Raw genomic sequence first — 27,289 nt, 5'->3', positions numbered from 1 at the left:
TACAGGATACATGCATATCTTTAGTATTTGTCTGTACAATAATACTGGCAAAGAATATATACCAATATAACAAAAGAACAAAAAATTCTGTGGCAGCTTCAGAATAAATTTATTGTGGCATAAATTTTCATAGTGATAAATCTTCAATACCCTGATTTAGAAGTATTTATGTTTCATGAAAGAGGATTATACACAGGTCACACGGTAAAGGTTTTTTTATATATATGATAAATGAATGGTATTTAAAACTAATTCAATAACTAATAACAACTTGGGTAACTTTTTGGTTGTCACTCTAAAAATATCAGCTGAGAAAGACAGTTCTATGTGAAACAGTGACATAACCAGAAGGCATGATATGGCATTTTTCATCCAATGTTTATTCTTCCGGAGGGGGGGGGCATTGTAGTGAATTACATTTTTTTTAAAATCAAAAAAAATTGTTTAAAAAAAAGCATGCTTTTATCGTATGGCGGGGGGGGTTTGCCTCCAAAAATCAGTTAGGAATTGAGCCATTGAAATTGTTTACTGAATTCTGGCAGCAGAATCTCAAGGAGTTATGGGGTTTGGGAGCTACATACAGCCCTTGCATCATAATAGAAGAGTTTATGTGGATAAATCCCCCCACCCCGCCCAAAATAATATCTTGGACTTCTGGAGAGCTTTCCAGAAAAAAATGAAGGGGGAGGGGGAGGTAACAGGGAGGAAGCATAGTGATGAGAACACTAAGTAAAAGAGGAAATCATGTTATGCTCATTACCACTATTACTGCAACAATCAATATAACCTACAACCGAACAATTTTTAGGAGGGCAAACTTTGAAGTTTTGCAGTAATAGTTCTTCAAATTGTTTTCTCAGACCTTCCTACCCACTGCATGACAGCTCTCACATCATTTCCCTCAAGAATTCCTGTTACAAAGCACAAACTGAAGAAATCAGGCCATTCTATGAGGAACAGCACCAGAACTGGTATGTACTTGATGGATCTCACAGCAAATGGTGGATCTGGAACAAAATCCTACAGGAAACTCAAGCAGTTACTAAACAAATCCAGTTATACCTGGAAAGAATACGGCAAGGTAAGCTGAAAGTCTTGTTTTAAATGAATAATTGTTTGTCAAGGAAATTAGTGTTCAATTCTACAATATTATACTTGAACTTGAATTCATCTTAAAATAAAAATTAAGGTATCTGAAATTTAAAGAGAATTAGTTTGAGGAAACTCATGATATGTCCAGATGCTATTTGTCAAAATAATCCAAATCCATCTAGTACAGTATTGGTTTTATAACTACAAAACCCACCCATCCCCACACACATATGAGAGAGATCTTCCTTCTGTCCCTTATGATGTGTGCAATTCATGTAGCAATAGGAAGTCATATATTTTTATATGACATTGTAATCATTAAACATGTCTGTATTTTCTACCCTATAGCAGGAAAGTGGAATTACACGCTCAAGCTTCTTACTATTTGAATGATATGATTAATTACTAATGGTTATTAATGTTATGTTAATTTGAAGGTGGAGTGGTATTTTCAATTTCTAAAAAATTACCGGTATATGGAATAATGTTTAAAAAGCATACTAGGAGTTCTTTGGCCACTGCATAGTTGAAGTAGTCTCCACCCACTCTTAAATTGACCATTAAATGGCATGACACTTACTACACCCATTTCCAATCCCTATTCCACCTCTATCTTCTCTGTTCCTATTCACTCCAAGTCACTAACTTCTTTGCAAGATAATGAATGCGTTAAGTCTAACAGATTTTATGCAGCCTGAGATTTCCCTAGGGGGGTATGGGAGTGGGAAAGTACTTTTTAACACCAGCAAGGACAGCTTAAGTTTGTTTCATTCATGTGCAGAAGATGAGATGAAAACAATGTCACAGGGTCACAGCACAATATAGATGTTAGTGGGGAATCTTTGTTAAAAACAAATGTTGAACAACTAAACTTACCTGGATCTTGAGGCCCTGCTCTCAGTCACTCATGCCCTAGTCATCTCGCCCTTGGACTTCTGAAATGCAATCTACATTGAGTTACCCTTGAAGAGCATTTAAAAACTACATCTGATACAAAATGCAGCATTGCAAACAGTTTTGGGAACCCCATGTGACACCTCTGTTGCTCAAACTCCATTGGTTACCCATCTGCTTCTGGATGCAATTCAACTTGGGTCCAGGCTACCTGAGGAACCATCTCACCCCTATGAGATTGGTCTATTTACTCATTGCAGCAGAAGGGGCATGCTGCAGACCCTGTCAGTCAAGGGGTTCTGACTGTGAGGTCCAGGAGATAATCCTTTTCTGCCATGGCTCCTGCCTCTGGAGCAATGTGCCCCTCGAGGTGAGAACTGCCTCCACCCTCTTGTCTTCTGAAAGAGCCTGAAAATCTGTCTCTGTCATCTGGCTTGGGATGTCCCATTAAGGAAGTGACTTGTAGATTAGATAAGATTCCATCTCCACCCTGTTTAGGCATTGGATCTTTTATTTAATTTGTTGTTAATGATGATGTTTTAATTTTAATGCTTCATGTTTTACTACCGTATTTCTAACTTTTTCATTGTCCAAATTGTTATTTATGATGCTGTAAAAGTTACTTGGTGGTGAGATGGGTGGCTTATAAATTTAATAAATAAAATAAGATAGTAGTGTAGTGTATTCAATTGTTAACAGGAAAAGCCGCCAGTATTGCTGATATGTGTATCACACCAAGTGAATTGCTCTCTCGGCTGGGAGAGTTTGGGCAATATTGTCCAGTGAGCCTTGCGGAAAGAGAAGAACTTATTGATTGCTCCGATTCTCCTTCTCTGAAGTTTGCTGCAGAATTTCGAGGACATTACTACAAAATGTCTGGACAGAAGGAGTTAGACGTAAGTATTATAATATTAATCAGCAAAATAGATGCTGATGCAAAGAGTTGTGAGAGATTGTATAGATTGTTAGGCGTATACAAATTGAAATTTACTTGTCAGGTTCCAGAATGGCGCTTTGAAATAAGACTCCAGGCAACCGGGTTCCTAGTTGTAGAGATCTTTATTCGGCCCTTTGGCACGTTCCAAAAGTCACCAATTTTCAAAGTGAGATATTGTCAGCGCTTTCGCGCAGTACTCCCCATCACCATTTTAAAGACTCCCACGCTCCACCCATGACTCCACCCCTTGGCCCCACCCCATCTCACATTTCTTCTACAGTTAACCCACATCTGATCAAGCAAGCCACCTACACCAAACATAGCCTGCTTTAACTCCGCCTTTTCCCTCGGCTCATCAGACCAGCTGAGGCTTGGCTTGGCTTGGCTTGGTTTGGTTCTGCACAGGCGAGGCCCCGAACGTCAGCTATTTCCAGGGCCCGCCTTTCAGCTGTGCAGTGGCGGTGCAGGCTTCGGTGGTGATCACAGTGGCGGGAGCAGGCTTCTGACGCCTAGGCTGGGCGACCGGACATACTTCTGAGCATCACCAGGTCAGCTCCCCAGTCCTGCCTGAATGACAGCCCCGAGCCGTGAGGCCCAGCGCAGCTGGGCTGACATGACTTGCATTGTGGTGAGGCAAGAGACCCTTGTGGAGAAAAGGTAGGAGTAGGGTAGAGTAGCAAGAAAGTAGTGGTAGGGGTAGCAAGGGGTAGGGGTAGCAAGAGGTAGAGGTAGGGAACTGACTAGCAAGTGAGAGCAAGCACTGGACTCTTCAAAGATGTAGAGAACCTTCTGAAGATATTCTTCCCAATCTTCCCCATTTGGGGAAGGGTTTGGAAACAAAAACAGATTATAGGAGCGCAAACTCTGCTGCTATGGCTTATACCAAAACTGGTGGGAGGTTTTCACCACACATGGCATACACAACAAAGTGAGGAGGGAAGCCTATGGTATCTTAGCACCCACCCAGCATTTTGGATTGTCTTAGGCAAATTACTGTCCCTTAAGCCCAGTATTCAATTCTTCCTACAATATTGCATTTAATGTATTGGGATGTTGTTTGAATGTTCAGGAGTAATATTATACATAATGGTTATACATTATACTTATTCACTCAATTGTGCTGTTCTTTTTTTTCCTGAGCTTTAAGAATACAATGCTGTTAATTAAAATGTAGTAGCAGTTGTACTTTAAGATGTATTTTCATTTTTTAAAGACTAAATAAAAGCAGTAAATGAAATAATTTCTGGGACAGTGATAATGAAATACTTCCTTTTGCATACAGGTAGTCCTTGACTTACAACCATCCATTTAGTGACCAAAGTTACAATGCCATTGAAAAAAGTGACTTAGGACTGTTCCCCACCATTTACGACAGTTGCAATATCCCCATTGTCATGTGATCAAAATTTGGATCTTGGCAACTTGTTCATATTTATGACTGCTGCAGTGTCCTGAAATCATGTGATGACCTTTTGCAACCTTCTCACAAGCAAACTGAGGAAGCCAGATTCACTTAACAACTGTATTACTAATTTATCAACTGCAGTGATTCACTTAACCACTCTGGCAAGAAAGGTCATAAAATGGGGCAAATCTCACTTAACCATTGTCTCGCTTAGCAACAGAAATCTGGGGCTCAATTGTGATTGTAAGTCGAGGACTACCTGTAGCCTGGCCCCTATCAATACCATCTCCCTGTCCTCAAAGCTTCCTTTCAGAACGATTATGCTATCTTTGTTGAACATTTTGGTACCGGTAATTCTTGAATCCTTCCCTCCCTCTTCATAATTTGATTGTTGTTCTATAGAGCATTTATCAAAGGACTGATGATAAATGTTCTATAGTACTAAGTAGACAGTAATTAAAAAAGAAAATCCATTTTTTTTCATAGATTCATACAGTATTTTGTTTCTTATCTTAAAGTATGTTTCTTCTTGTGAAATATTATTTCTTTCAATGCAGAAATTTTTGAAAACTCCAGAATTATATGTTCCTCCATTGGCACCTTATCCTCTTCCTTTACTAAATGATTTACCCAAAAGGTTGACTATTGCAGATGTAAAAGCGTTATTTCCTATGCAAGCTGAACTGCAAGGCTTCTGCCCAGTTACTTATCTTGATGGAAAGAAAAGGTAAACACTCACATTTTCATTTCCATTAAATGTAATGTCAAAAAACAATTCTTTGAAATATTTTTATAAAATTTATACTCAATGCCATCAACTGGACTGTCAGTATTTTACAATAATTAAGAGAATCAACTTGAAGCAAAAACAACCAGAACTAAAATATCCAAGGCAAACTTAGGACAGACTATAAAACTGTAAATAGCTTAAAAAATTAAATGATAAAACGCTTTATAAAGCAACTGAAGCCTTTCCTTTTGCAACTTTTATGAACCATTTTCTTAATCTTAATCATTGCGCGTGGGCACGATGCGAACCGGTAGTAAAGGTAAGTAGAACCGACCCCTGTTCTGTGGGGCAAGCCTGAGGGAGAGAAGGGGATAGGAGACGTTTCTGTGGGGCAAGCCTGAGGGAGAGAAGGGGGAATAGGATAGGATAGGATAGGATAGGATAGGATAGGATAGGATAGGATAGGATAGGATAGGATAGGATAGGATAGGATAGGATAGGATAGGATAGGCTTATGTGGGGAAAGGCTGAGGGAGAGAAGGGGAGAGGAGGCCGATCGTAACTACTCATTAATTTTCAAGATGTAAGTGTCGATTTATCAAGCTCGATCACATAGTTTTGTAGCGGAGCCTGGATATTCAGCTAGTAAAATATATTATGCAGTGATCTGTCCCCGTCCACACACACACACAAACACAGCCAGCCGAGGGTTAAGGAAGCACTTGGCACACACCCAGGTCTTTATCTCCAACTTGGCAGCGAAATACACACCGTCTGCCAAGTGCTTTTATTTCCACAGAACAGAAAGATAATATACTCAGCGTGCAAGAGTCCAACAGAAAATAATATTCCTCTCAGCAGTTTCGGACGAGGCTTTAGTGACTATCCAAGGTTTATTTTTGTTCGTCACAGGGATCACTGGCCACCACCCTCTATTATATAGTCTCTGGGGTGTGGTCCAGTGACTCAGTTCTAATCCCTAGCACGCCTCCTGAGCTGCTGCAATCGTTTATCACGCCTTCGGAGGCGTGCATCCAGGAATGACGTCTCTCCCTCGCTCTCATCCGAGACACCTGTCTCCCGGCTAATCTCCTCTCCCTCGGCCGGCTCCTGAGACAGTGCCAGAGGGGAGGGGCCTGGAGAGGGAGGCCTGGCTGACTCCTCTTCCTCATGCTTGGAGCTTTCTTCCTCCGATGGGACAGGCTCAGAGGGCGGGGCCACAACATGCAGGTGTATCTGCTTACTTCATAGAAGATCCAAAATTCCATCTTCACTTTGACATGCATTTTAAACTGTGTTGCGTTCTAAACTTAAAATATACAGAAAGAGCTTCCATTCACACTTTTTATATTTCACCAAATATTACAAACATGTTGGCCAAACACATATTCCAAAGATTATCAAACTAATGCCTAGTATCTAGAATATATACCACACTGTACATTACATTGTATGATATCTGTAATGTACAGTACGGTAATACACTCAATATAAATCTTCCTGGATAATTTTAGGGTTAAGGATGTGAGATTTTATAGATTATTTCTTGAAAAATCACAGTCTACACATGCTTCTGGATTCCCGTATGGCTGCTAACTTGAGAAATGCTTTTGTTCTGTCTATGCTGGTTCTTTGTTCCCAAAAAAGATGAAGTTATGTATAGCCCAGGACTGGGTTATACCCAGAGCTGACAGATAAAGGACTGCAAAAGTTATGTACAGAAATGTTGAATGTTTGCAATACAATTAATTGGGGATAATTTTTGAAAAAGGTTTGAAAAACAGTGCTAGTTGAAAAGATTAAGCCCTTTTGAAAAATATTCGCTGGCTGAAATTTTGATCACAACTAATTACTTGAAGCATGTGGCCTTTCTTTTATCTTGGCTCACTGGTTTCTGGTGCATTTCTATATTCAATTTAAAGGCTAATCATTATCTGCAAAGCCCTAAAATAATTTTAAGGGCTTTATATTTTAAGGATAATTTCCTGACACAATTTGAAACAGAAAGGCAGGATGCAAATTAATATATATATATATTGCTCTTCTTTTCTCTTGAGATATGAAGCTCTGGTACCTGGGAACATTGAATATGCTGTACTTTATCGCAAAAAGCTATATATTTTTGAAAATGAAGAAAAACTTCAGAGGTTTATGAGGTATGGAATGCATTAAGTATCTTCATATCTATATGTTGAGCTAGGTTTACATTTTGCTGACTTTTCATTTCCGTATTCTTAGAAAACCAGAAAAATATTGGAAACTGACACTTCCACATAAGCTTCCCCCCTTAAAGGAACCTATAGTGTTGACAGCTCTTCCTCTGACTGGATATCTTGAGCAGGTTTTTTTTCTTGTTGTTATTTATAATCGAATTTAAATATTTATTTGGATTCTAATCAGTGTTAGCTATATTTATACACATCTAGAACGACCTTTCTAAAACAAAATGGATCATTTTCATTAAAATGTTTCCTATTCATTGGTACACCTTTTTTATAATTTTGATTTTAAGACTAGATTTGATTTGTGATGCATAGAAATGTGCCACATATGTCCCAAAAGTTAAGACTCTGTGATCAAATCAAATCTGCATATTTATAATGCCAAATAAGATAATTATACATAATTATTTCCTAAATCATCTAGGATCTAAATTAGTATACACTAGGGTCACCGCTGCTTGGCAATCCTGTTTGATCTTCCACTCAAATTACTCAAACCTATCCAAATTTCTGAACTCTCAACAAATACAAATTCAGCTCTTTTAACATATGATGATGACGATGATGATGATGATGATATTATCCATTAAATCGTGTCCAAGTGTTGTGATTCCAGGTCTCTCCATATCATTTGACCTTGCACCACTCTGGCTGGTTTCAGCTTTAATGGTGCCCAGCCATGTGTGTTCTTAGATGGCCTGGTTTCCTTTTACCACTAACTCTTCCAAACATAATTGCTTTCTGCAGTGAATTTCCCCACGGCATGGCCAAATTAAATGAGACATATACTGTAACTTTAACATACATCTAAAAGTATTTTTTTTTAAAAAATCAAATTTTAAGGTGCTTCAGAAACTGTATTCAGTCCCTCTGTGAAGCTCAGTATCAAGCCATGTACATTATAAAGCATATCTATGAAATGATATCATACTGAACAATTAACATTAAAAATATTTTATCCCAAAGGGTGTGGCTACAGCTTTAATAAAAGCAATGAATGCAGTTGGTTGCTTAAAGCCAAAATTTCCATTCCTGAGTGTGAAAAGGACCGCTTTGCTATTCATAGCCTATCATTTAAAAGGTAAAGAAAGGAAAAGAGCATTATTGTTATAAAAATTTAGTTATTTCTTTTTTTTAATTTTTATTTAGTTAAAAAAAAAAACAAGTACAAATATAACAATACACTACATACATCACAAATAAACATAGATCAAGTCTTACGACTTGTATTTTGGATAATCACATCGGTAAACTATATTTCTCTATGTGTATTTCTACACCTTTAGTTATATAACTAAATTTTGAATTCCCTTTTTAATGTATTTGTTTTCTTAATTAGTACTCAATCCCTGTCTAATTAGTCTGTTTCCTTTAGTGTGGTCCTATTTTTGTTTTATTTTCCTTTTATCCAGCCAATCGTACCATTTTTGCCATACCATGGTATGGCAAAATTTAATTATTTCTATATAGTTAACTATAGAAACATTCAGGTTGAGCACTGACATCAGAATTAATCCAACGAAAAAACTATTAATAATTTTCTTGATACATAGAAAAAGAACATTCTTTTCAAGTAGATTTGTTCCTTTTCCAGAAGTTATTTTTAATTTTAGTATATTTTTTTACTATATGAAGGGACGGGAGCAGGAAAGGATTTGTAAACGTATATGCAGAAACAAATGGTTACATTGGTTATGTCAGTGTAAATGCTGACTTCTAAATAGAGAGATGCATAATGAAAGCATCATATCGATACAGGAATAATGAAACAAAGGAACATTTAGGCAATACCAAATCCATAATATGAACGCTCGGAAGCAGACCGTTAAGGGGAAAAAAATAATCAAGAGGTGATCTAATGCAGAGTTCCCCAACTTTTCCAGCTTTGTGAACCGGAAGAGGGGATGGTTCCTTGTGAGTGGCTGGCATATAAATGGACTGCGCATGCACATGCTCACCCGCTGCTCACCCAAGTGGGGATACACATATGCGCTTACCTGATGTTTCTGTGGCTCGGTTGAAACAGCTCATTGTCCACTAATGGGCCATGCAACCTTATAAAAAATATGGTTGCACATGAAATTGATAAGAAGTAAAACTTGTATTTATCGGAATCTGAAAAAAAATTCAATACGGAACAGAAAATTGAAGGGAAAAGAATTTCCTCTTGATTTTACTGTATTTTTTCCCTCCATTCCAAGAGTTAAACCCAGTATAATTTGATTAGATTTACTTGAACAACAATTGCTTTTGTTTTTATGGTTTTGGTTCATAATTGTAATTTTAAAAAAATTATTATATAGATTGCATCTAAAAACTAAAAATAAGAGCAGCAGTCTCATGCCTTTAAAGATGAATTTTTAGCCTGTTAATGTGTAAGGTGGTATGGAGAAAATATGTGAAAAAACAAGCAAGTTGAACTATTTTTAATTTTTATGCTCATTATCCATTTTTCTTTACTTCCAGCACTTTTCTCATAGCAAGAACTCAATATTAGAAGTTACCACTACAGTAGCTACTGTTGTAAATTGCCAGAGGCTAGTTTTCCTAGGAGTATATAGATGCAAGTTTAAAAAATAGTTAAATAAACATCTAGTGAGATATTGGGAACCACTGAAACATAGTATGTGCATGCATTTTATGCAGTGGTGGGTTTCACTTACCTTTGCTATTGGTTCACTCACGCACGTGCAGAGCATATTTGCTTCTGCGCATGCACAGAGCATATTTGATGACATCCAAGCGGGTGGGCGGAGCCTCCTGCCACTGCTACCGATTTGCCCGAACCAGGGGAACCGGTAGCAACCCACCACTGATTCTATGTGACTTTGGATATTGGAATAATAGTAATGTGAATTCTGAAATATGATGGATAATTAATGGTGTTTAATTTTTTACAGCATATAACCCTAACAGCCCAGACTATATACGAAAGAAGTATAAAATGAAGTTGGAACGGTTCATAGACCATTGTGAACTTATCCCATACCTAGGCATCAAAATGACAAAGAAGTACAAGGAGCCTCAAAATCGACCTATTGATTTTGATCACAAATTACAGACTTTCTTGTCTCTCAAAGATGTGGACCCAACTTCCTATTAGTGTGAAATATTGCAAAAATACTGGAAAGTGATATATTCATATTTGACTGTTAAATTATACAAAAATGGTTGTTTATACGGTTTTTTTAGAACCTGCCTGATTACAGAACGGATCAAGATAAGCTCATGTCACTGGCTTGTTGCAAGTCTAAATGAGGCAATACTGTAGTTTCCTATAGGATGGTTTGCAAAATGCACTTTGTAAAACTGAGTGTACAAACATATTTGTAAATTGCCCTATAGTCCTAATTTTGCAAGGAATTTAGTAAAGATTGTTTTTATTAAGTCTACTTCTAAGAAAATATGTTTATAATTGTGGGTATATCAATATTCTTCAGTGGTTAAAGATAGAACTTTAACTGCTGTAAGCTATTTGTTAAATCATTATTGTTCGACATTACTGTACTTAAATATTTAGTTTATTTAAATATAAAGATCTGAGATAATTTGAGATATTATGAGATATGTCATAAATTTGAGATATCTTGGCTTTCAGTTGTTATTGTAGTGGTTTAAATTTGTTACTTTTGTTAACTAGTGAAATATTAACTTCTATATGTAGTTATTTGAAAGAATCCACATTCAGGTCATTGCTATTGTTTCTTCCCCACCCTGCTCTAAATAAATATGAGTAATTGCTTCATTTTACACTTTTGAATAGTTTGAGCGTAATCTCATTCTACTGTGTATATCCTTTCAGCAACTCTATACTAAGCACAATGGAGCAATACAGTCAGTTGCATATTTTTGTCCTATTTACCCTTGATAGAATGGAAAACTGGAAAAATTCTGAATGAATATTTATTATAAACAATGCCTTTAAAAACGGTGGTTTTTCAAATGGCTTGTCTTAATACCATGTTTTCCTCACTTCAGTGACTAATCAGATTAGCAGTTGGTATAGACTTGTCTTCACTGAGATTGGTGAATGAGGTCTGTACCATTTCGGCAAGCAGAGGCTCGTATAGTTGAATGCTCTTCAATTCAAAAATAAATCTTCCATAGAAAAAACCAGACGGCATGAAGAAAACATTATCAGATATTTCCATTTGAAACCTGAATATTAGCAATTATATGACTTCCCCTCCAATCTGAAATAGTAGGGTCAACACAGACACAAAGCTCTATTAATCAGTACAAATCAGGCTTAGGGATCAGTCAACTGAATAAACCATTATAGTTTACTCAATAAAATCAGTATCAATAAAGGAGAATATTTGTAGCTCACAGTTGAAATGAAGGTTCCACGGTGCTCTCTGAGCTTGGTTGTTTTCTTGCAGATATTTCATTACCCAAACTAGGTAACATCCTCAGTGCTAGTGGCACTGAAGAAGTTACCTAGCTTGGATAATGAAACGTCTGCAAAAAAACAACCAAACTCATAGAGCACCGAGGATCCTTCAATTAAATCAGTTTATGTGTTTGTCCAATACCATAAGCCATAAGCTAACAACGTAGACAGATTTGTGCAACATATTAAGCTAAAATGTCAACAGCTAGTTTAATAAATTGTTAATTGGCAAATGGCTCAGGGCTGCTTGGTTGTTGCAGCATTAGCTGAACTGGCAGTGGAAACACACATAGCAGTTTGAACAACTTTCTCAGCCGTACAAAACCATTCTGGAATGGAGCCGCATATAGACAGCAATCAAATAAAACCCATCTGAAGATACTTGGCAAAAAGTAATTGTTCAAATGTATCTTAGGAAACTATATTTTAAGTGCAACTCAGATACCAAACAGAGAATTTTTCCAAAGATCTCCGGGTCAACAGTTGGGAAGCACTTTGCAATTATTTTGTGCATCTATTCTTTTCATTTGTTTTCCTCAGTAAAACAGTAAAATGTCCTGAATAGGCATGGTGTCAATCTGGAAACTCTTTTAAGGGGAGGAAATCCTTCCCCTAAAATGAGAAAAATTGGAAGTTTTCCTTTACTGCTACCATTTAGGTTACAAATGCCCCATCACAAAACACCCGGACTCCATGTGTTTGCCATTCTTAGTGCCAAGAATATTTTTGTACTTATACGCCTGCCATCCCAATACCCAGTGGCCTGTCTTTGGACTTTGTTATTGGACACCCTAAGTAAAGGGTGCCAGCTTGGAGAGTCCCATGCGATCTCTGCCTACTGTCCCAAAGGTGCTATTTCAAAAGGCAACTGGACTTCCTGTGTTTCTTCTCTTGAGGACATTTTCCTTCTCAGCCAAGGAGCATCTTCAGAAAAAACACTTTTGGCACAACTATGACTTGGATGACTGAGAATCTCCATAGATATGGTTAGAATTTTCTCAATGTTTTCGTTCAATTTGGAAAAAAATCAATGTGTTTGGCAAAAAATTAGATAGCATGGTTGAGTGAGATACAGAACCCTTGCACTCCACATTTTGATCATTATTTTCAAAAGCCACGGTGGGGCAGAGGTGACATGGTGGCACAGTGGTTAGAATGCAGTATTGCAAGCTAACTCTGCTGACTGCCAGGGGCTTGATCCCCACCGGCTCAAGGTTGACTCAGCCTTCCAATCCTTCCAAGATCGGTAAAATGAAGATCCAATTTGCGGTAAAATGAGGACCCAGATTGTTGGGGGCCATATGCTGACTCTGTAAAGTGCTTAGAGGGCACTGTAAAGTCCAGTTGTCTCCTGAAAAAAGCACCTTTGGGACAAGCATGACCTGGATGACTGAGAATCTCTACAGACTTGTAGCACTTAGCAACAGCACTTAGACCTATCTACAGCTTCATAGTGCTTTACAGTGCCCTCTAAGCGGGTTACAGAGGATCAAGCCCCTGGCAGTCAGCAGAGTTAACCTCAGTCATCCAGGTCATGGTTGTCCCAAAGGTGCTTTCTTCAGGAGGCAATTGGACTTCCTTGTTTTTTCTTATCTGCAAGGAATACAAATCAGAGGTGGGTTTCAAGCAGGTTCTGACCAGTTCCGGAGAACCGGTAGCAGAAATTTTGAGTAGTTCGGATAACCGGTAGAAAAAATACTGACTGGCCCCGCCCCCATCTATTCTTTGCCTCCCAAGTCCCAGCTGATTGGGAGGAAATGGGGATTTTGCAATAACCTTCCCCTGCAGTGGGAGGGAATGGGAGATTTTACAGCCACGCCCGCCACGCCACGCCCACCAAGCAATGCCACGCCCACCACGCCACACCCATAGAACCGGTAGGAAAAAAATTTGAAACCCACCACTGATACAAATCCTTCCATTCCCCACTATCCTGTCAAAATTGAAGAAGCTTCTTGGATGAGAAGCGAAACGTCTTCAAAAGGAAAAAAAAAAAACCAAGTCCAGCCGCCTCCAGAAAAAGCACCTTTGGGATTGCTAAATGCTTTTGCTATCTTCCTGCTGGGAAATCCGAATCGGCACACTGTCCGGATCCTCCAATCCCAGAACACGGCGGCTTGGACAGAAGGGCATCGCCCGCCTGTCGCTTAAGGGCAACGAACTCGTAACCGTCCTACCTTCTTCCTACGCCCGAACTCCACCCCACCCTTCTGTCCCCCTCCTCCCTCGTCTTGTGACCTCACTTCCGGGATACGCGCCTGCCGCTTCCGGCGTATGCCTTCAACCGCCTTGTTGCGGGGCTCCGTATCTGCAGCTTTCGCAGTCCGAGGGTGAGTCCGGCTTCATCGCTGACTTTTTTTTTCTCTCTCTCTCTCTCTTCCCCCTCCCCCTCCGCCCCCCTGGACGTCTAAGAGATTATGCAGAGAAAGACCTTGGTCTTCCGTTGACAGTTATTAGACGAACGGCGCGATAGAGGCGTTTGGGGGGTTCCAACTCTTCCTCTGGGTCTTCTCTTTATGGATTATTACGGGATGGCCGGGATTTCTGCTTCATTCCGCCCGCTACCGATGCTTATTTTGGGTAAATGGGTTAGGTTGGTAAATAACGATCGTCGGAAGGACGGCACTTCCAATGGGTGTTGGAGGGGGAGAAATTCACTACCCCGAAACCTCGTGTTTATTTATCCCAGTTGGGTTGAGATGGAAAAAAAAGAAGCGTCACCTGTTGAATTTCGCTCGCAGCTTGTGAAAGGCAGGAAAGTTCTGGCGGGAGGAAAATAAATAAATAAAGCGGGCATCGCGATTCCGTTTTTTTTCATCCCTTTCCCTTTATTTCATTATTTCTCTGCCTTGTCTCGCTTTGCAGTCGTGACTCCTCTTTTGTTTTAAGTAGGAGAGCAAAGGGAAATGGGCATAACAGGCAGATCTTTGAAAGAGCAGTCATATTTTTTTTCCCCTTATTTTCTCTAATTGGGTCTTCTTTTTTGCTTCTGCAAAAAGCTTTGAAACAAATAGGGGGAATTGTCTCATTGTAGAAAAAGAAATTTATTTGTTATTCTTCATGTATCCATGAAATCACGCAGTATGGCATCTTAAGCTGGAAGGGAAAGTATGGTACAGAGTAAACGGTGGAATATAGCGTGATACATGGTTTTAATGTTCTTAGGGATGTTTAACATGGGAGGAAATAAAAGTCATTTTTTAATTTTCATAGAAAAATGTAAATAAAAAAGAAAATGTAAAAAAAGAAAAGCGTAAAAGCATCCCAATTGAACATGTTAAGCTAGTGTAGTACAAATCCCAGAATAAACAATGCATTAAATCAATATTGAAAATTACTGTTCAATTAGAAATATGATTCTATGGAAAAGTTGGATGTGGCACAAAACTGTATATACACATTATCTAAGAGAAAAGCCTGTTAATGGAACGAGTAGCCTATAAATATCCTGTTTAGTTTCAACTTTCAAAAAATATTGGAAAACAAACATACTTCTGTGACAGGCCCTGTAAAAGATTTCTTAAGTGGTTTTAGAAAAAGTGGCTACATCAGCATTTATTTGAAAAAAAAATTATAGATTTCTGCCTGAGGCTCAGTTGACCTTAGATTATTATTATTATAAGTGGTTCTTACGTCAGTGATACTGGCCAGTAATACTATGCAAAGCCTTTGAAAGAGTAACTATGCAATAGACAGAAATCTGAATAAAGCACTTTACTTCAAAACAATAAAGTAGCCACACCTTTTCCCAGATATGTGGAAAAAGCCAACAGCAAGCATGGGAAAAGGTACAGTTGCACTATTTAAACAAAGAGAGGTGCTTTTTGTACATTGTGACAACACTGGCCAGTTTCCTATTGACCAGGACATTAATATAATCATTCCCATGTGTTAAAAAGTACAAAAAATAGATCTGGACGATATCTGTCTTGCAAGTTTCAATTGCATCACTGCTAAATTTGAGATTTCTATTTAAAAAAAAAAAAAAGCTTGAATATGTATAATTTCTCACTAGATCACATTTTTATTTACCTTATCTCCAATAATGCTTTTAAAAAACTTACATTCGTATCAGAATTCTGCCTTTGTTGATTTGAAAGAACCCTTTCTTGTTATTCACAAATATATACTTAGGAATAAGTCCTGAGGTCTACTTATAATTGGCAGCTAATTAGAAGTCAAACTTTAATACATATGTACTGTATTACATTCAAGTTGTCTAATTTGAATGGTATTCTGTTCTTGGTAACCCCAGTGCAAACCCTCTGTGCGTACATGTACATCTGTGTGCCTGTGTAGAAATACCTGTATGAATAAATGGAGCTAAAATTTCAGCCAAAGGGTTTGCATCCCAATTTACTTAGAGGTCCAGGAGGAGGGCCTTCTCTGTTGTTGCTCCTGTCCTCTACAGCATCTTACACACACCCGTTCCCCATGTGAGGCTGGTCCCAACCCTCCTTTCGAAAGGGCCTAAAGGGCTCTGCTGGTTGGCCTGGAGGCCCGATGGGGGAACAGCATAGTGGAAGAGGTTGATGGAGTAACAACAGATCCCACCTCCACCCATTCCGCCTCTGCCCTCCCCACATGTGCTTAGATTTTAATTCTGAGTTTTAATTTATTTATGTTTTAATGCAGGTATAGTTTTGTGACTGTAAGGCGCCCAGAGTTATCTTATGGTAAGATGGGCGTCCAATAAATTTTATAAATACATACATACATACATACTCTTCCCTAAGTGAAAGGATTTATTCTATGGCTGACTCCACTAACTAGGTGCTTCCATAAGTTTAAAGAAAAGAGGTGAAATGTATTACTGCTTTCCCCCACTGCCATTTCCCATGTTTCTCTGGAGAGTCCCCCCACTTTTCCAAAACAGACTTTCTAGGGGTAAGGCATTACAAAAAATAGGTGGCAAATTCATGAAAATTGCCTTCCCCTTTCAAACTTTGGAGGATCTTGTCATAGAGTTCTTCTTTTTGCTATGTTGGTGTCAATGTTTATTCAATTTTTAAAACTATTTAATTATTAACTTAATTAAATAACTATTAAAACTTGGTATTTAAATGAGGCCCTTATTTAGGATGCTTACCGTATTTTTCAGAGTATAAGGCGCACCTTTTCCCCCAAAAAAAGAGGGTGAAAATCTTATAGGGTGCGTCTTATAGTCCGAATGTAGCCCCGCTCAGCTTCTCAAAGGGAGGTTTCAGAGGCTGAAAAAAGCATCAGAAACGAAGCTTCAGAAAAGAAGCCCCCAAACAGCTTCAGAGGCTTTTTTTTCTGAAGCTCTGTTTCTGAGGCTTTCAGAGGCAGGAAAAAAAGTTTTTTCTGAAACAGAGTTTCAGAGGCAGAAAAAAAAGGCAAGGCACAGAGCTCACAACCAAGGAACCTGTTGCTAAAATTCACCTCTGGGAACAGCTGATTGGGGGTATTCCAGGCGGCCGATCCACCTGCCAATCAGCCTTTTCCTTATTTTCCTCCCCAAAAACTAAGGTGCGTCTTATACTCTGGTGCATCTTATACTCCAAAAAATACGGTAATTCAGAATTATATTGGCTAGCCTGAATAACACTGAAAGTTGGCAGTTTCGGGTCATTGTGTAATGTCATTCAAATAGACCAGCATATGTTCCTTGTACTTAAATAAGTATTTTCCATTTGTCTTGGAGCACTTTGAATCTTAGTTTCTTTTTTTCCCTTTATCTTTAGCAATAATGGATGAAGTTGTATCTAATTCTTCAGAGAAACTTATAGCAATCCACTCCAAGGTTCACAGAGACACTATCCTGATTAAATTTGAGGAACAGAGAAAAAAAGATTTTTTGTGTGACATCACTTTAATTGTAGAAAATGTTCACTTTAGAGCCCATAAGGCATTACTTGCTGCCAGCAGTGAATATTTTTCCATGATGTTCATTGAAGAGGGCGAGATTGGCCAGTCAATCTACATGTTGGAAGGAATGGTAGCAGATGCTTTTGGTGTACTATTGGAATTTATTTACACAGGCTGCCTACAAGCTAGTGAAAAAAGTATAGAACAGATTTTAGCTACTGCTCATCTCCTCAAAGTGAATGATCTAGTTAAAGCATATACAGAGCAAGAGAGGAACTGCAGCTTAACAAACGCATTATCTGGAATTTCTAATGCTGAAACTCCAATAACTGTCTTAGCAAAGAAAAGTGAAGATCCACCAAAGCGAAAGCGTGGAAGACCAAGAAAAGTGAAGAACATTCAGGAAGAAAAACTGGAATCCCTTTCAGCTGAAGATGTGCAATTAAAAGAGAACAACTCGGTTCATAATAAGCAAAATTTTATAAAACGGGAGGCTGTGGTAGAAGACAGAAATACCAATGAACTCATTCCTGTAAGTGGAGAGGGAAGAGAAATATGTAGGACAGAAGCTGTGGTAAGCATCTCAACAGAAAAGGATGAGAACTATGATCCTAAGTGCCAAAATACACAGATCACTCAGAGTCGTTACAGCAAACGTAGGATACGGCGGTCAATAAAATTAAAAGATTATAAACTTATTGGTGATGAAGAGGACAGTGGGCTGTCAAAAAGGGCCAATGGCAGAAGAAAACGTACTGGTTCTGAAGTTGAGTGCAAAGACTGTGGGAAAGTCTTTAAATATAATCATTTTTTAGCTATACACCGAAGAAGTCATACAGGTTAGTTTTCTTTTCAATCTTAGGGCAAAATATTACAAGCACTCTACTTGTTATTAAACTGTGATTGAAAGATTAATATAATGTATAAATGATCAACCAATAGTTGGGGAAATGAATAAATCTAAACTTTTATTTATTATTTATTTTAAAAAGTATACGGCCACTCATATTGTATAAAATAACCTAGATGGCTTACTTATCAGATATATAAATAATAAAATGCATATGGTTAAAAAATATTGCATACCACAAAACACCATAACACTATCTTCTCAACATCACAAATTCTGAGCTCACTTCCCATTCTGGCCCAACATCTGAAGGTTTGATCTTAACAGCCTTCCAGAAGACAAAGAGGAAAATGGCCCTTCATGGGGTAAATGCAGCTATGGAAAAGGCTTGTTCCCTAGATCCCAGCAAATGACTAGAGGAGACCTGGAGTAAGCCCATCCTGTCCAATCTAATAGGAAAAGTAGATGTCCTCTAAGGGAAAAAGGCCATTCGTATAACCTGGCCTTGTGCCCTACAGGGCTTTAAAGGTGATAACCAGCACCTTGAATTGTACCCCAAAGGAATCCAGAAGTCAACGCAGCTTGCGCAGCAGTGGTATAATACAGGTAAATCATGAGTCTCCCAAAACTTTTCCTCATTGTTTGCCGATAATAAAATTATTTAAAAACTTTCATATGCAATATTTATTAGTTTAAGCAATAATGTTTACATTTATAATTAAAAATTAAAACTTGCATTGATAGAAATTGGAATCTCCTTAGCAACCTACAGTACGATTTTTGAAAATCCTTCTCAGAATGATCCAACACACATGTCTCATCTTCCAAAAAGCTGGAAGAAAAAATACATTTGCTAGCTTGTCCAAAGAATTGTGCCTGAAAATCAGCTGCCTAATCTTCAGTGACTATATTTGTTTAAGTTACATACAAAATGGAGGAAAAGTCAACATTAAACAGTAATGTTTAAGGTAGTTTAATTTTCTCTTAATTTTTATGTTTTATTTATTTGTATCCTGCCTTTATTATTTTTACAAAGAACTCAAGGTGGCAAATATATCCAACATACCTTCCTCCTATTTTCCCCACAATAACCCCATGAGGTGCGTTGGGCTGAATGAGGGTGACTGTCCCAAGGTCACTGAGTTGACTTATGACTAAGGCGGGACTAGAATTTACAGTCTCCAACTTTCTTGCCCAGTGCCTTAACCACTAGACCAAACTGGCTCTCTTAAACTATTGTTTTTAAGAATCCATTTATCAGGCTCAGGAGCCTTGTAAAATATTCAATGGAAATTATACCAAGTCTTATAAAACAGGTGATGTGAAATCATTAGACTTTTAAGCCTTTGGTTATATGAAAGGCTAGATCTTCAGTCTGTGGTGAAAAATTCTGAGGATAATGGTTTCTCTAGGATTGTCTTATCTTTTTCTTGCAACAGATGGATGCAGAGGTCTTAGTTTTAAGGTTGAAAAACTTGACAAGCGCCCTGTCCTACTTACTCACCCATCCACCCACCCAAATGTTTAACTATTCCCAACACCTGCTTTATGGTAAACTGGTATATTTTCATATTGCTACAAAATTTAAGAGCTTGCATATATGTTAAGTCACAGTAATTGGCTGCAATTAGTGACTCATGTATAAGCCTGAAAAAATGATGCAGGTTTTGCTTAGTATTTAAATGAGAGATCACTAGGAAATTCCTGCATTGTAGACCAGACAGGAAAGTTTTTGTTACTTAAAATAAAGTGGACTTGTCCTCAAGTCCTCAAGTGTTAGACTTGACTGATGGGAGATTTTATCTCTGTGCATCTACTCATGGATTCACGTCAGTAATTAGCTCTTGTAGTTCTGCACTGTGAATTAGGAATCCTTGTGCTTCTATTTTTCAATACAGCCTCAAAAAAGGAACACTTTTGTTTTCTTGGTTTATCTATCTCCTTTTGGTTAAGACACCAGCATAGAAACCAGGAGACGAGGAATGCTAGTACCCAATTTAGGCACGAAGCCAACTGGGTGACTTGGGCAAATGAATCTCTCTCAGCTTAACCCACTTTATAGGATTGTTGTGGCAAAAAATGGGAGAAGAAAGAATATTAGGTATCTTCATGGACTACAGTTATTTATATAAATAATTACAGCAGAATATAGATGAAGAAAGTTGGGTGCTACTCGAATTAAAATTCTTAAAATTGCCCTTTTGTAGAAACACTTAATTTTACCATCAACATTTCTGCCTTTGTAGTATTTTCAAACTGTAGTAGTATTGAAAAATTACTTCTGATTTAAATTAAATGATGCATGTTGTTATTTCAAGTACTGCTCCATCTGCTTGAAATGTCTGTTTCCCATTCACAGTGCCATACTTTTGTTTTCAGGAGAGCGCCCATTCAAATGTGGTGAATGCGGCAAAGGCTTTTCCCAGAAGCACTCTCTCCAAGTCCATGAGCGGATGCACACTGGGGAACGGCCATATGCTTGCACAGTTTGCAATAAGGCTTTAACCACAAAACATTCTCTCCTGGAACACATGAGTCTTCATACAGGTAAGATCAAAAGCCACTCATTAGGCTAAAATTGTAAAGTGAAAAAAATAATCCCTGGCTGGATTAGAATGAGTATACCTGCATTATTTCAGTAAGAGTATGTTTGACACTTCCGAGAACTCGTTTTAGGAATCGGAAATTATAGCTGACCCCAATATTTTGTCCTTAGTGTCTGGTTTTTTTATAAGGTATACTTCTGTAGTTCATAGGGGCTATACATTAATCCATAAGACTAGATCTTTCCATTCAGTTATAGAAAGCTTTTTATAGCTCATGATTTTTTCCTGTGGAATAAATTCTATATCAATTTCACATTAATGGTAGAAGTCCCAGGTGTGTTTTCCTTTGAATAAGGTACATTGGATATAGCACCCATAATCCACTGGTATTCAAGGCTTTACTACTCTTCTTGTTCCAAGAACGAGACAAGAGAAATTCCTCCTCCCTCTTCTAACTACTACATGCTCTCAAAATCAATTAACAGAGATAAGTAATGAGAATGTGGTGGTGGCCGCAGAAATGAGGTAAATAGAAATCTGCTTATGTAATGTTCTGTAAATGGAAGTCCACATACAAAATGTGAAATATTATCAAGTATTTCTGAGGAAATGTTTCATTTTCCTGTATTTGCTATTTCTTTTTTTTCTTTTTTTCAAAACAAGTTTTATTAATTTTTTCTTTCACATACATATTTTATGAACAGAGTGTTGACCGGGTCACATCTTATACTTCTTATAACATAGTTATATATTGATTTTTATCATCTATTCCAATCTTCCTTTTTGTTTTTTCCAAGTACAATTTACAATCTCAATTTCTGCCATAATATTCTTTTTCCCTACTTCTTTATCTTATCTTAATCTCTTCTTAATACATAATATATAAACTGTATCACCATCTGCCCTTCAATTCCTAATTTCTTAGCGTAACATCAATTAATTATCTTATTTCTCCATTTATAAAATATATTTCTCAGAATCCCCATCACACTTTTTGGCTATGAATAATGTACTTTATCATATTCAATTATTATATTGAAACCCTTTAACTTAATTGACCTTCCACATCTTATCTTAATCTCTTCTTAGTACATGATAAGCAATATCACTATCTGCCCCTAATTCCTGATTTCTTACTATAGCATCAATTAATTATTTTATTTCATCATTTACAACATATTTTTTCAAAATCCCCATCACACTTTTTAACATTTCAATTTTGTCTCTTGGTTTCAGTTATTTTCATAATTGAACCAAATTGCCACTTCATATTTAATCTGCTGTTCCATTTTACAATAAACAATATACCTCATTCATCCTACCTGCCACTAAGAATAATCACCTTGGTTTCAACCTTTTATGGCAGTCCTAAGAACAGGGTTTTGGATGATGCCCTACTTTGTAATGGCAGGGTTCTTATCAGAATTCCCTGCACTCTGGAATATTTCAACTGAGTTGCTATGCAAGATCAGAATAACTAGGTGTGAATTCACAGATGGCTGCTCAGATTACCATAAGTACAAATAAATAACTACAGTTTCTCTTTTTCCCCTCTTTCTTTTCAGGTCAGAAGGCTTTTACCTGTGACCAGTGTGGAAAATACTTCAGCCAGAGAAGGCAACTTAAAAGTCACTATAGAGTTCACACAGGTATAATGAATTAAAGAATACTACAATTTGCTAGGAAATGTTGAGGTTTTCTTGTACGTTTAATTATTGATTCATAACCAATAGCTATATATTTGTTTACTGTGCATTCCATAAATGTTTCAGCACATTGTTAGTGCCATCTGATCATTTTGCAGAATTATTATATGAGTAATGTGATAATACAAAAAATTAAAATATTCTGTGTTTGAGGAGTTGGGGATATTTTCTGCTGAAAATACACAATTGAAAGGAAGCAATTCATAATAAGCTAAAAATTATGATTGACGATAGAGATAGTAAAGGGATAATTCCTGCATATGAAGAAGCTAGAAAAATAGAGTTGCTTGTAGAACAGTTGCTGTGGTGAATTGGACCACCAGCTTAACTTTGGCATTATTATGTTATAGTACAAGCTTGTTTCATTAATGTAATAGTTTAGTTACTAAGTTACTAAGATTATATTGGGAAAAGTATAATTGCAAATGTACTGATGAGCAATAACTAGAAGAATATAGGGACACATGCAATAGTAGTCATCTGCTGATACAACAGTATCAGTCACCATAAGAGATTCCTCCTTCATCCCTCGCACACCTCCCAAATCTGGAAGTAATTGGAGTGCATGTGAAAGGAAAGTAGAGAAATCCACCATGCAAGCAGATGTCAGTTCGCCTAGCATTTGATGGAACCATTATCCCATGTTTTAATTTTCTAAATGTTCTCTATAATGCTTCCATCAATTGTGGCATTACTTTGGTTTCAGTTGTATTAGAATTGTAAACTTCTTAATTTATTATTAACCACCGACATGTTAAGATAAAAATTATAAATGAAATAGACACACTTGGGAAAAATAATAATTTATTTTTCATTTTACATAATCAGGCCATTCATTGCCAGAATGCATCCTCTGTCATCGTAAATTCATGGATACAGCTCAATTAAAGAAACATTTAAGAACACATACAGGTAATGCTGCTTTCTATTCTTTTCTGAAAAAAAGCTGGCAGTATATATTATTTAGGTAGGAACATCCAAGTAAGCAGCATTCATCTGTAGATAATAAATGATCTTATAATGGATTCTAATCTTTAACAATGAAACTGTGTGGTGCTGAATCAATACGGTGCAAAGTTTACAGTAAAAGAATTGGTAGGGGCTATTAAGATCATGGACTTTAGCTGCCATATTAGGCAGTCCTCTGGAGTTTTGCAGCCCAGTGTGGGAGTCCTACTGCTGATTTCGCAGGAATCTAAACTGATGGATACTTCAGTACATTCAGTGAAGGCCAACTTATTACATTTGAATAATTGGTTTCCACTGTCAAACTGCTGCTACTGTTCGAGAAATTTTGGCTGGTAGGAAATAGAACTCCTGCTTTTTTATCAGAAGGCAAATGATTATGGCTGAAAACCATGAGCAGATTATTAAAAGGAAATAAAATCAGTATTATCCATTTTATGTATAATTTTACATTAAAATATGATGTATTTCATAATCTTTCCCCCCTAATTTTTTAGAGCAGGAGCAGTTAAAGAAGACTGAAGAGAAAAACATTGTCCTCCAAAAAAATTTCAGTATTTTCTTGTATGTTCATATCTCAATTCATTATTTATTCACCCTAATAGTTATGAATTAGCATGAGATTTGGTTGTTTCATTCATTAGAGTCTACTTATAAGTCAAAGTCTCTTAATTGTTCTTTAAATAAGAGATAATTACTATTACTAATCAGCAAGTTTTTATAGGTGAAAAGCCATTTACTTGTGAAATCTGTGGCAAGTCATTTACAGCAAAAAGTTCTCTTCAGACACATATCAGAATTCACAGGTATCTCCTTCCCTTTTTTTTCTTTGTGATTTTGCATGGAAACCAGTTTATGGGAAATAATTCGAGTGAGGCTATTAATACAGTTTTATTGTCTGCTGCAATTACAGATCATAGTTTGTAAATTCAGTTCATGGTATGCTGTATGCTGACAATTTTGATTGCCTGCACCATGGGTATACAACCTTTTGGCTTGCCTGGGCCGCATTGAGTGAAGAGAAATTGTCTTGAGCCTGATATAACATAGTTTTATAATATAAAATCACATGATGTTAAAAGTTTATGATCTAGCTGAACTGCATTGCTAGCATTACTAGCTGCTCAGGATTGCATGTGGCCCGTGGGCCAGTCACACCTGGTCTACATCATTGTGAATATTTAAGCAAATTATTTTTAATCACTGGTGCACATTATACTTAGTCTTTAGCCCAAAGCTAATGAGCACTGTCACATTATTGAATATATATTGCCAAAAAACCCCAAAAAACAATGACCTCTATTGGGTCCTGCTTTAAATGAACTCTGGGTTTCTCATTATAGATGACACAAGGCATACAGTTTTAATTTATCTTCTTTTGGTTAAAAAAAGTTTGCCATTACAGATTGAGAGTATATGTACATTAGAAATGGATAGTAATGTCTTTTTTAAAAAACTTTGAAATTTGTTTTTTATGGGGCACCTACAGATCATCATCTGTTTATAAAAGCAGAGAAAGCTGACAATCCTAAAAGTCTTTGAAAGCTCAATAGTAAAGGGATAGGAAGCTATACAGAAAAATTGTGACTGTGTGGAATTTTTCTCTATTTACTATGTTAATATGTTTTCACTTATTACCTCAGTTGCACCAATGTAAATCCCCAAAATGGATAAAAAAGAATAGTATTACCATGTCATCTTAATGACAGACTTATTCACCTGCTGCCTCAACATATGGTAGTTTGATTACTGTTATTCTATGGGGTAGACATATTGGAATATGATTAGAAACAAACATGGCTACTGCAGTATAAATGGCAAGAGTAAAATGGGTTTAGACGCGCCCAGTTGTCTCGCCATATATCTACGCTCCTGCCCAATAGTTTTTGAGATTGGCAAACTAGCTACCAATCATGTTGAGGCATCATGAGCAGCAACAGGATTTCAGAGTTTCATTCTATCATACAGTAATGATTTACACTGCATGATAAGAAAGTAAGATGGCTTCCATTTATTTACATATCACTTACCTGAGTAAGTGTACTTCATAGGAAGGAAGAGAGAGAGAATCCATCTGCCATTCAGTTTTAATGCTGTGATATTTGAATAATGCTTTGGGTTCTTAATAACATCCATGCTTCGCAAAATATTGACATATGTGATCAAACCAGATGTCCTCTCTTTCAGAGGAGAAAAGCCATATTCGTGTAGTATTTGTGGAAAATCCTTTTCCGATTCCAGCGCCAAAAGGAGACATTGTATCTTGCACACCGGCAAAAAACCTTTCTCTTGTTCAGAGTGTTGTGTGCAGTTTGCACGTTTAGACAATTTGAAATCTCATTTGAAAATTCATATCAAAGAGAAGCAGCTACAGGAAGCCAACACTTCATCCAACAGTAGCAGCACAGAGGACGTCAGGAACATTCTTCAGCTGCAGCAGTATCAACTTTCTACCTCTGGACCCCAGGAGATTCAGCTGTTGGTGACAGATTCGGTGCACAACATAAACTTTGTGCCCAGCCATAATCAAGGCATTAGTGTTGTCACTTCAGATGATTCCCAAAATGTGATGACAGAGCACACAGGCAGCCTTACTCTTCTCACTCAGCCATCACAGCAGCTGCAGAACCTGATTCTTTCAGGCCAAACAGAACCCACAGACCAGATTCAGAATATCAGCATTGTGAGTGACTCAATGGATTCTCCCCAGACTGAACAAATGCATGTTATCACACTGTCCAAAGAAGCTCTGGAACATCTCCATGCCAATCAGAGTCAAGCAGATGTGCTTCAAATAGCTGCAGGAACATCGCATCCAACCCCGCATCTGCAGATGGCCCAAGAACCTAACCAACGGTTTCACATCAGTCAAGATACAATTCTACCTCCTCAAATTAGCAAGGGACAGACCCAAACTGTACATATCTCCAATTCAGCTTAACAGCCTCTAACTGTAGACCAGCCATCTCGAGATCATCACACTGAAGGGCAGGCTTTTTAAAACACAGACTGATTTCCTTCTTAGATATATTTATTTATCAAGATGAAAGAAGAGCCTTCATGTGAAATGCATTATATATATAGTATTCCCTATTTAATTTCACATGCTAGTAATGTTGATTGTTGCCGTAACGGCAATTGGTTTATGCATTTTTACTTTGCAGATTTATCAATTTAGATATATGTTGAAAGCATAGCTTTTTAACCAGTGTGTTCTCATGCATTTTGCCTAAATTGCAATCAAATATTAAAAGAACATGGTACAAGCCTGCTTACACATTTTGCCATCTCTGTTATTTCAGTGAGAAAAAACAATGCATGCTTAATTTTTCCACTGAAAATGATGGGATGTAAAATTGCCTCTGAATGGACTTATACTGTATATATATATATCAACTGATTTTATATATAGATATCTATATATATAGTATTTTTTTCTCCTATATGCTCATTAGTTTGGGCTAAAGCAAGCTCATGTTTGGATTTTTTTTAAAAATGGATCAATCTGTGTCCATTAAGACTTTGCGAGAGACAGTTTTATTAGAAGGTTTCTACAAGCATAGGTAAAATAAGACTTGAGGAATTTTTGCAACATTTTGCAAAAGTAAATGTATAATTTCAAAAGACAGAAAAAATAAAAGTTATATCTCCAAACAGATGGGCATAGGCCTGTGATGGCAAACCTATGGCACGCGTGCCTGAAGTGGCGCATGGACCCA

General features: G+C 37.3%; 2 protein-coding genes across 8 annotated transcripts in view; both read left to right on the top strand.

Moving 5' to 3' along the window:
- The window catches only part of AK9 (adenylate kinase 9), a 68,190-nt gene extending 57,153 nt beyond the window's left edge, over positions 1-11,037 (top strand). For 6 of the 7 annotated variants that reach the window (XM_087882633.1, XM_034409143.2, XM_034409144.2 and 3 more), the window contains 7 exons: positions 861-1,081; positions 2,686-2,882; positions 4,886-5,055; positions 7,116-7,214; positions 7,297-7,399; positions 8,247-8,361; positions 10,181-11,037. In XM_087882633.1, the coding sequence (XP_087738759.1) occupies positions 861-1,081; positions 2,686-2,882; positions 4,886-5,055; positions 7,116-7,214; positions 7,297-7,399; positions 8,247-8,361; positions 10,181-10,383 (1,108 nt within the window). In that variant the 3' untranslated portion in view covers positions 10,384-11,037. Of the gene's footprint in view, positions 1-860; positions 1,082-2,685; positions 2,883-4,885; positions 5,056-7,115; positions 7,215-7,296; positions 7,400-8,246; positions 8,362-10,180 lie in introns of those variants that run through there. The other variant, XR_015731398.1, reaches the window with a different exon arrangement.
- Positions 11,038-13,920: 2,883 nt separating this feature from the next.
- On the top strand, positions 13,921-26,845 carry ZBTB24 (zinc finger and BTB domain containing 24). Its single transcript, XM_034409137.2, has 7 exons — positions 13,921-14,003; positions 17,379-18,341; positions 20,732-20,899; positions 22,464-22,547; positions 23,433-23,516; positions 24,295-24,376; positions 25,758-26,845. The coding sequence occupies exons 2-7, from the start codon at positions 17,384-17,386 to the stop codon at positions 26,509-26,511; spliced, it is 2,130 nt and encodes a 709-aa protein (XP_034265028.2). The 5' UTR covers positions 13,921-14,003; positions 17,379-17,383; the 3' UTR covers positions 26,512-26,845.
- The last annotated feature ends 444 nt before the right edge of the window (positions 26,846-27,289 follow it).

The sequence above is a fragment of the Pantherophis guttatus genome, chromosome 1, assembly GCF_059756535.1.
Source record: "Pantherophis guttatus breed Tessera chromosome 1, ASM5975653v1, whole genome shotgun sequence".
Classification (NCBI taxonomy): Eukaryota; Metazoa; Chordata; class Lepidosauria; order Squamata; family Colubridae; genus Pantherophis; species Pantherophis guttatus.
Note: the sequence above shows the minus strand (reverse complement) of the source record. Positions and strands in the feature narration are given on the sequence as shown.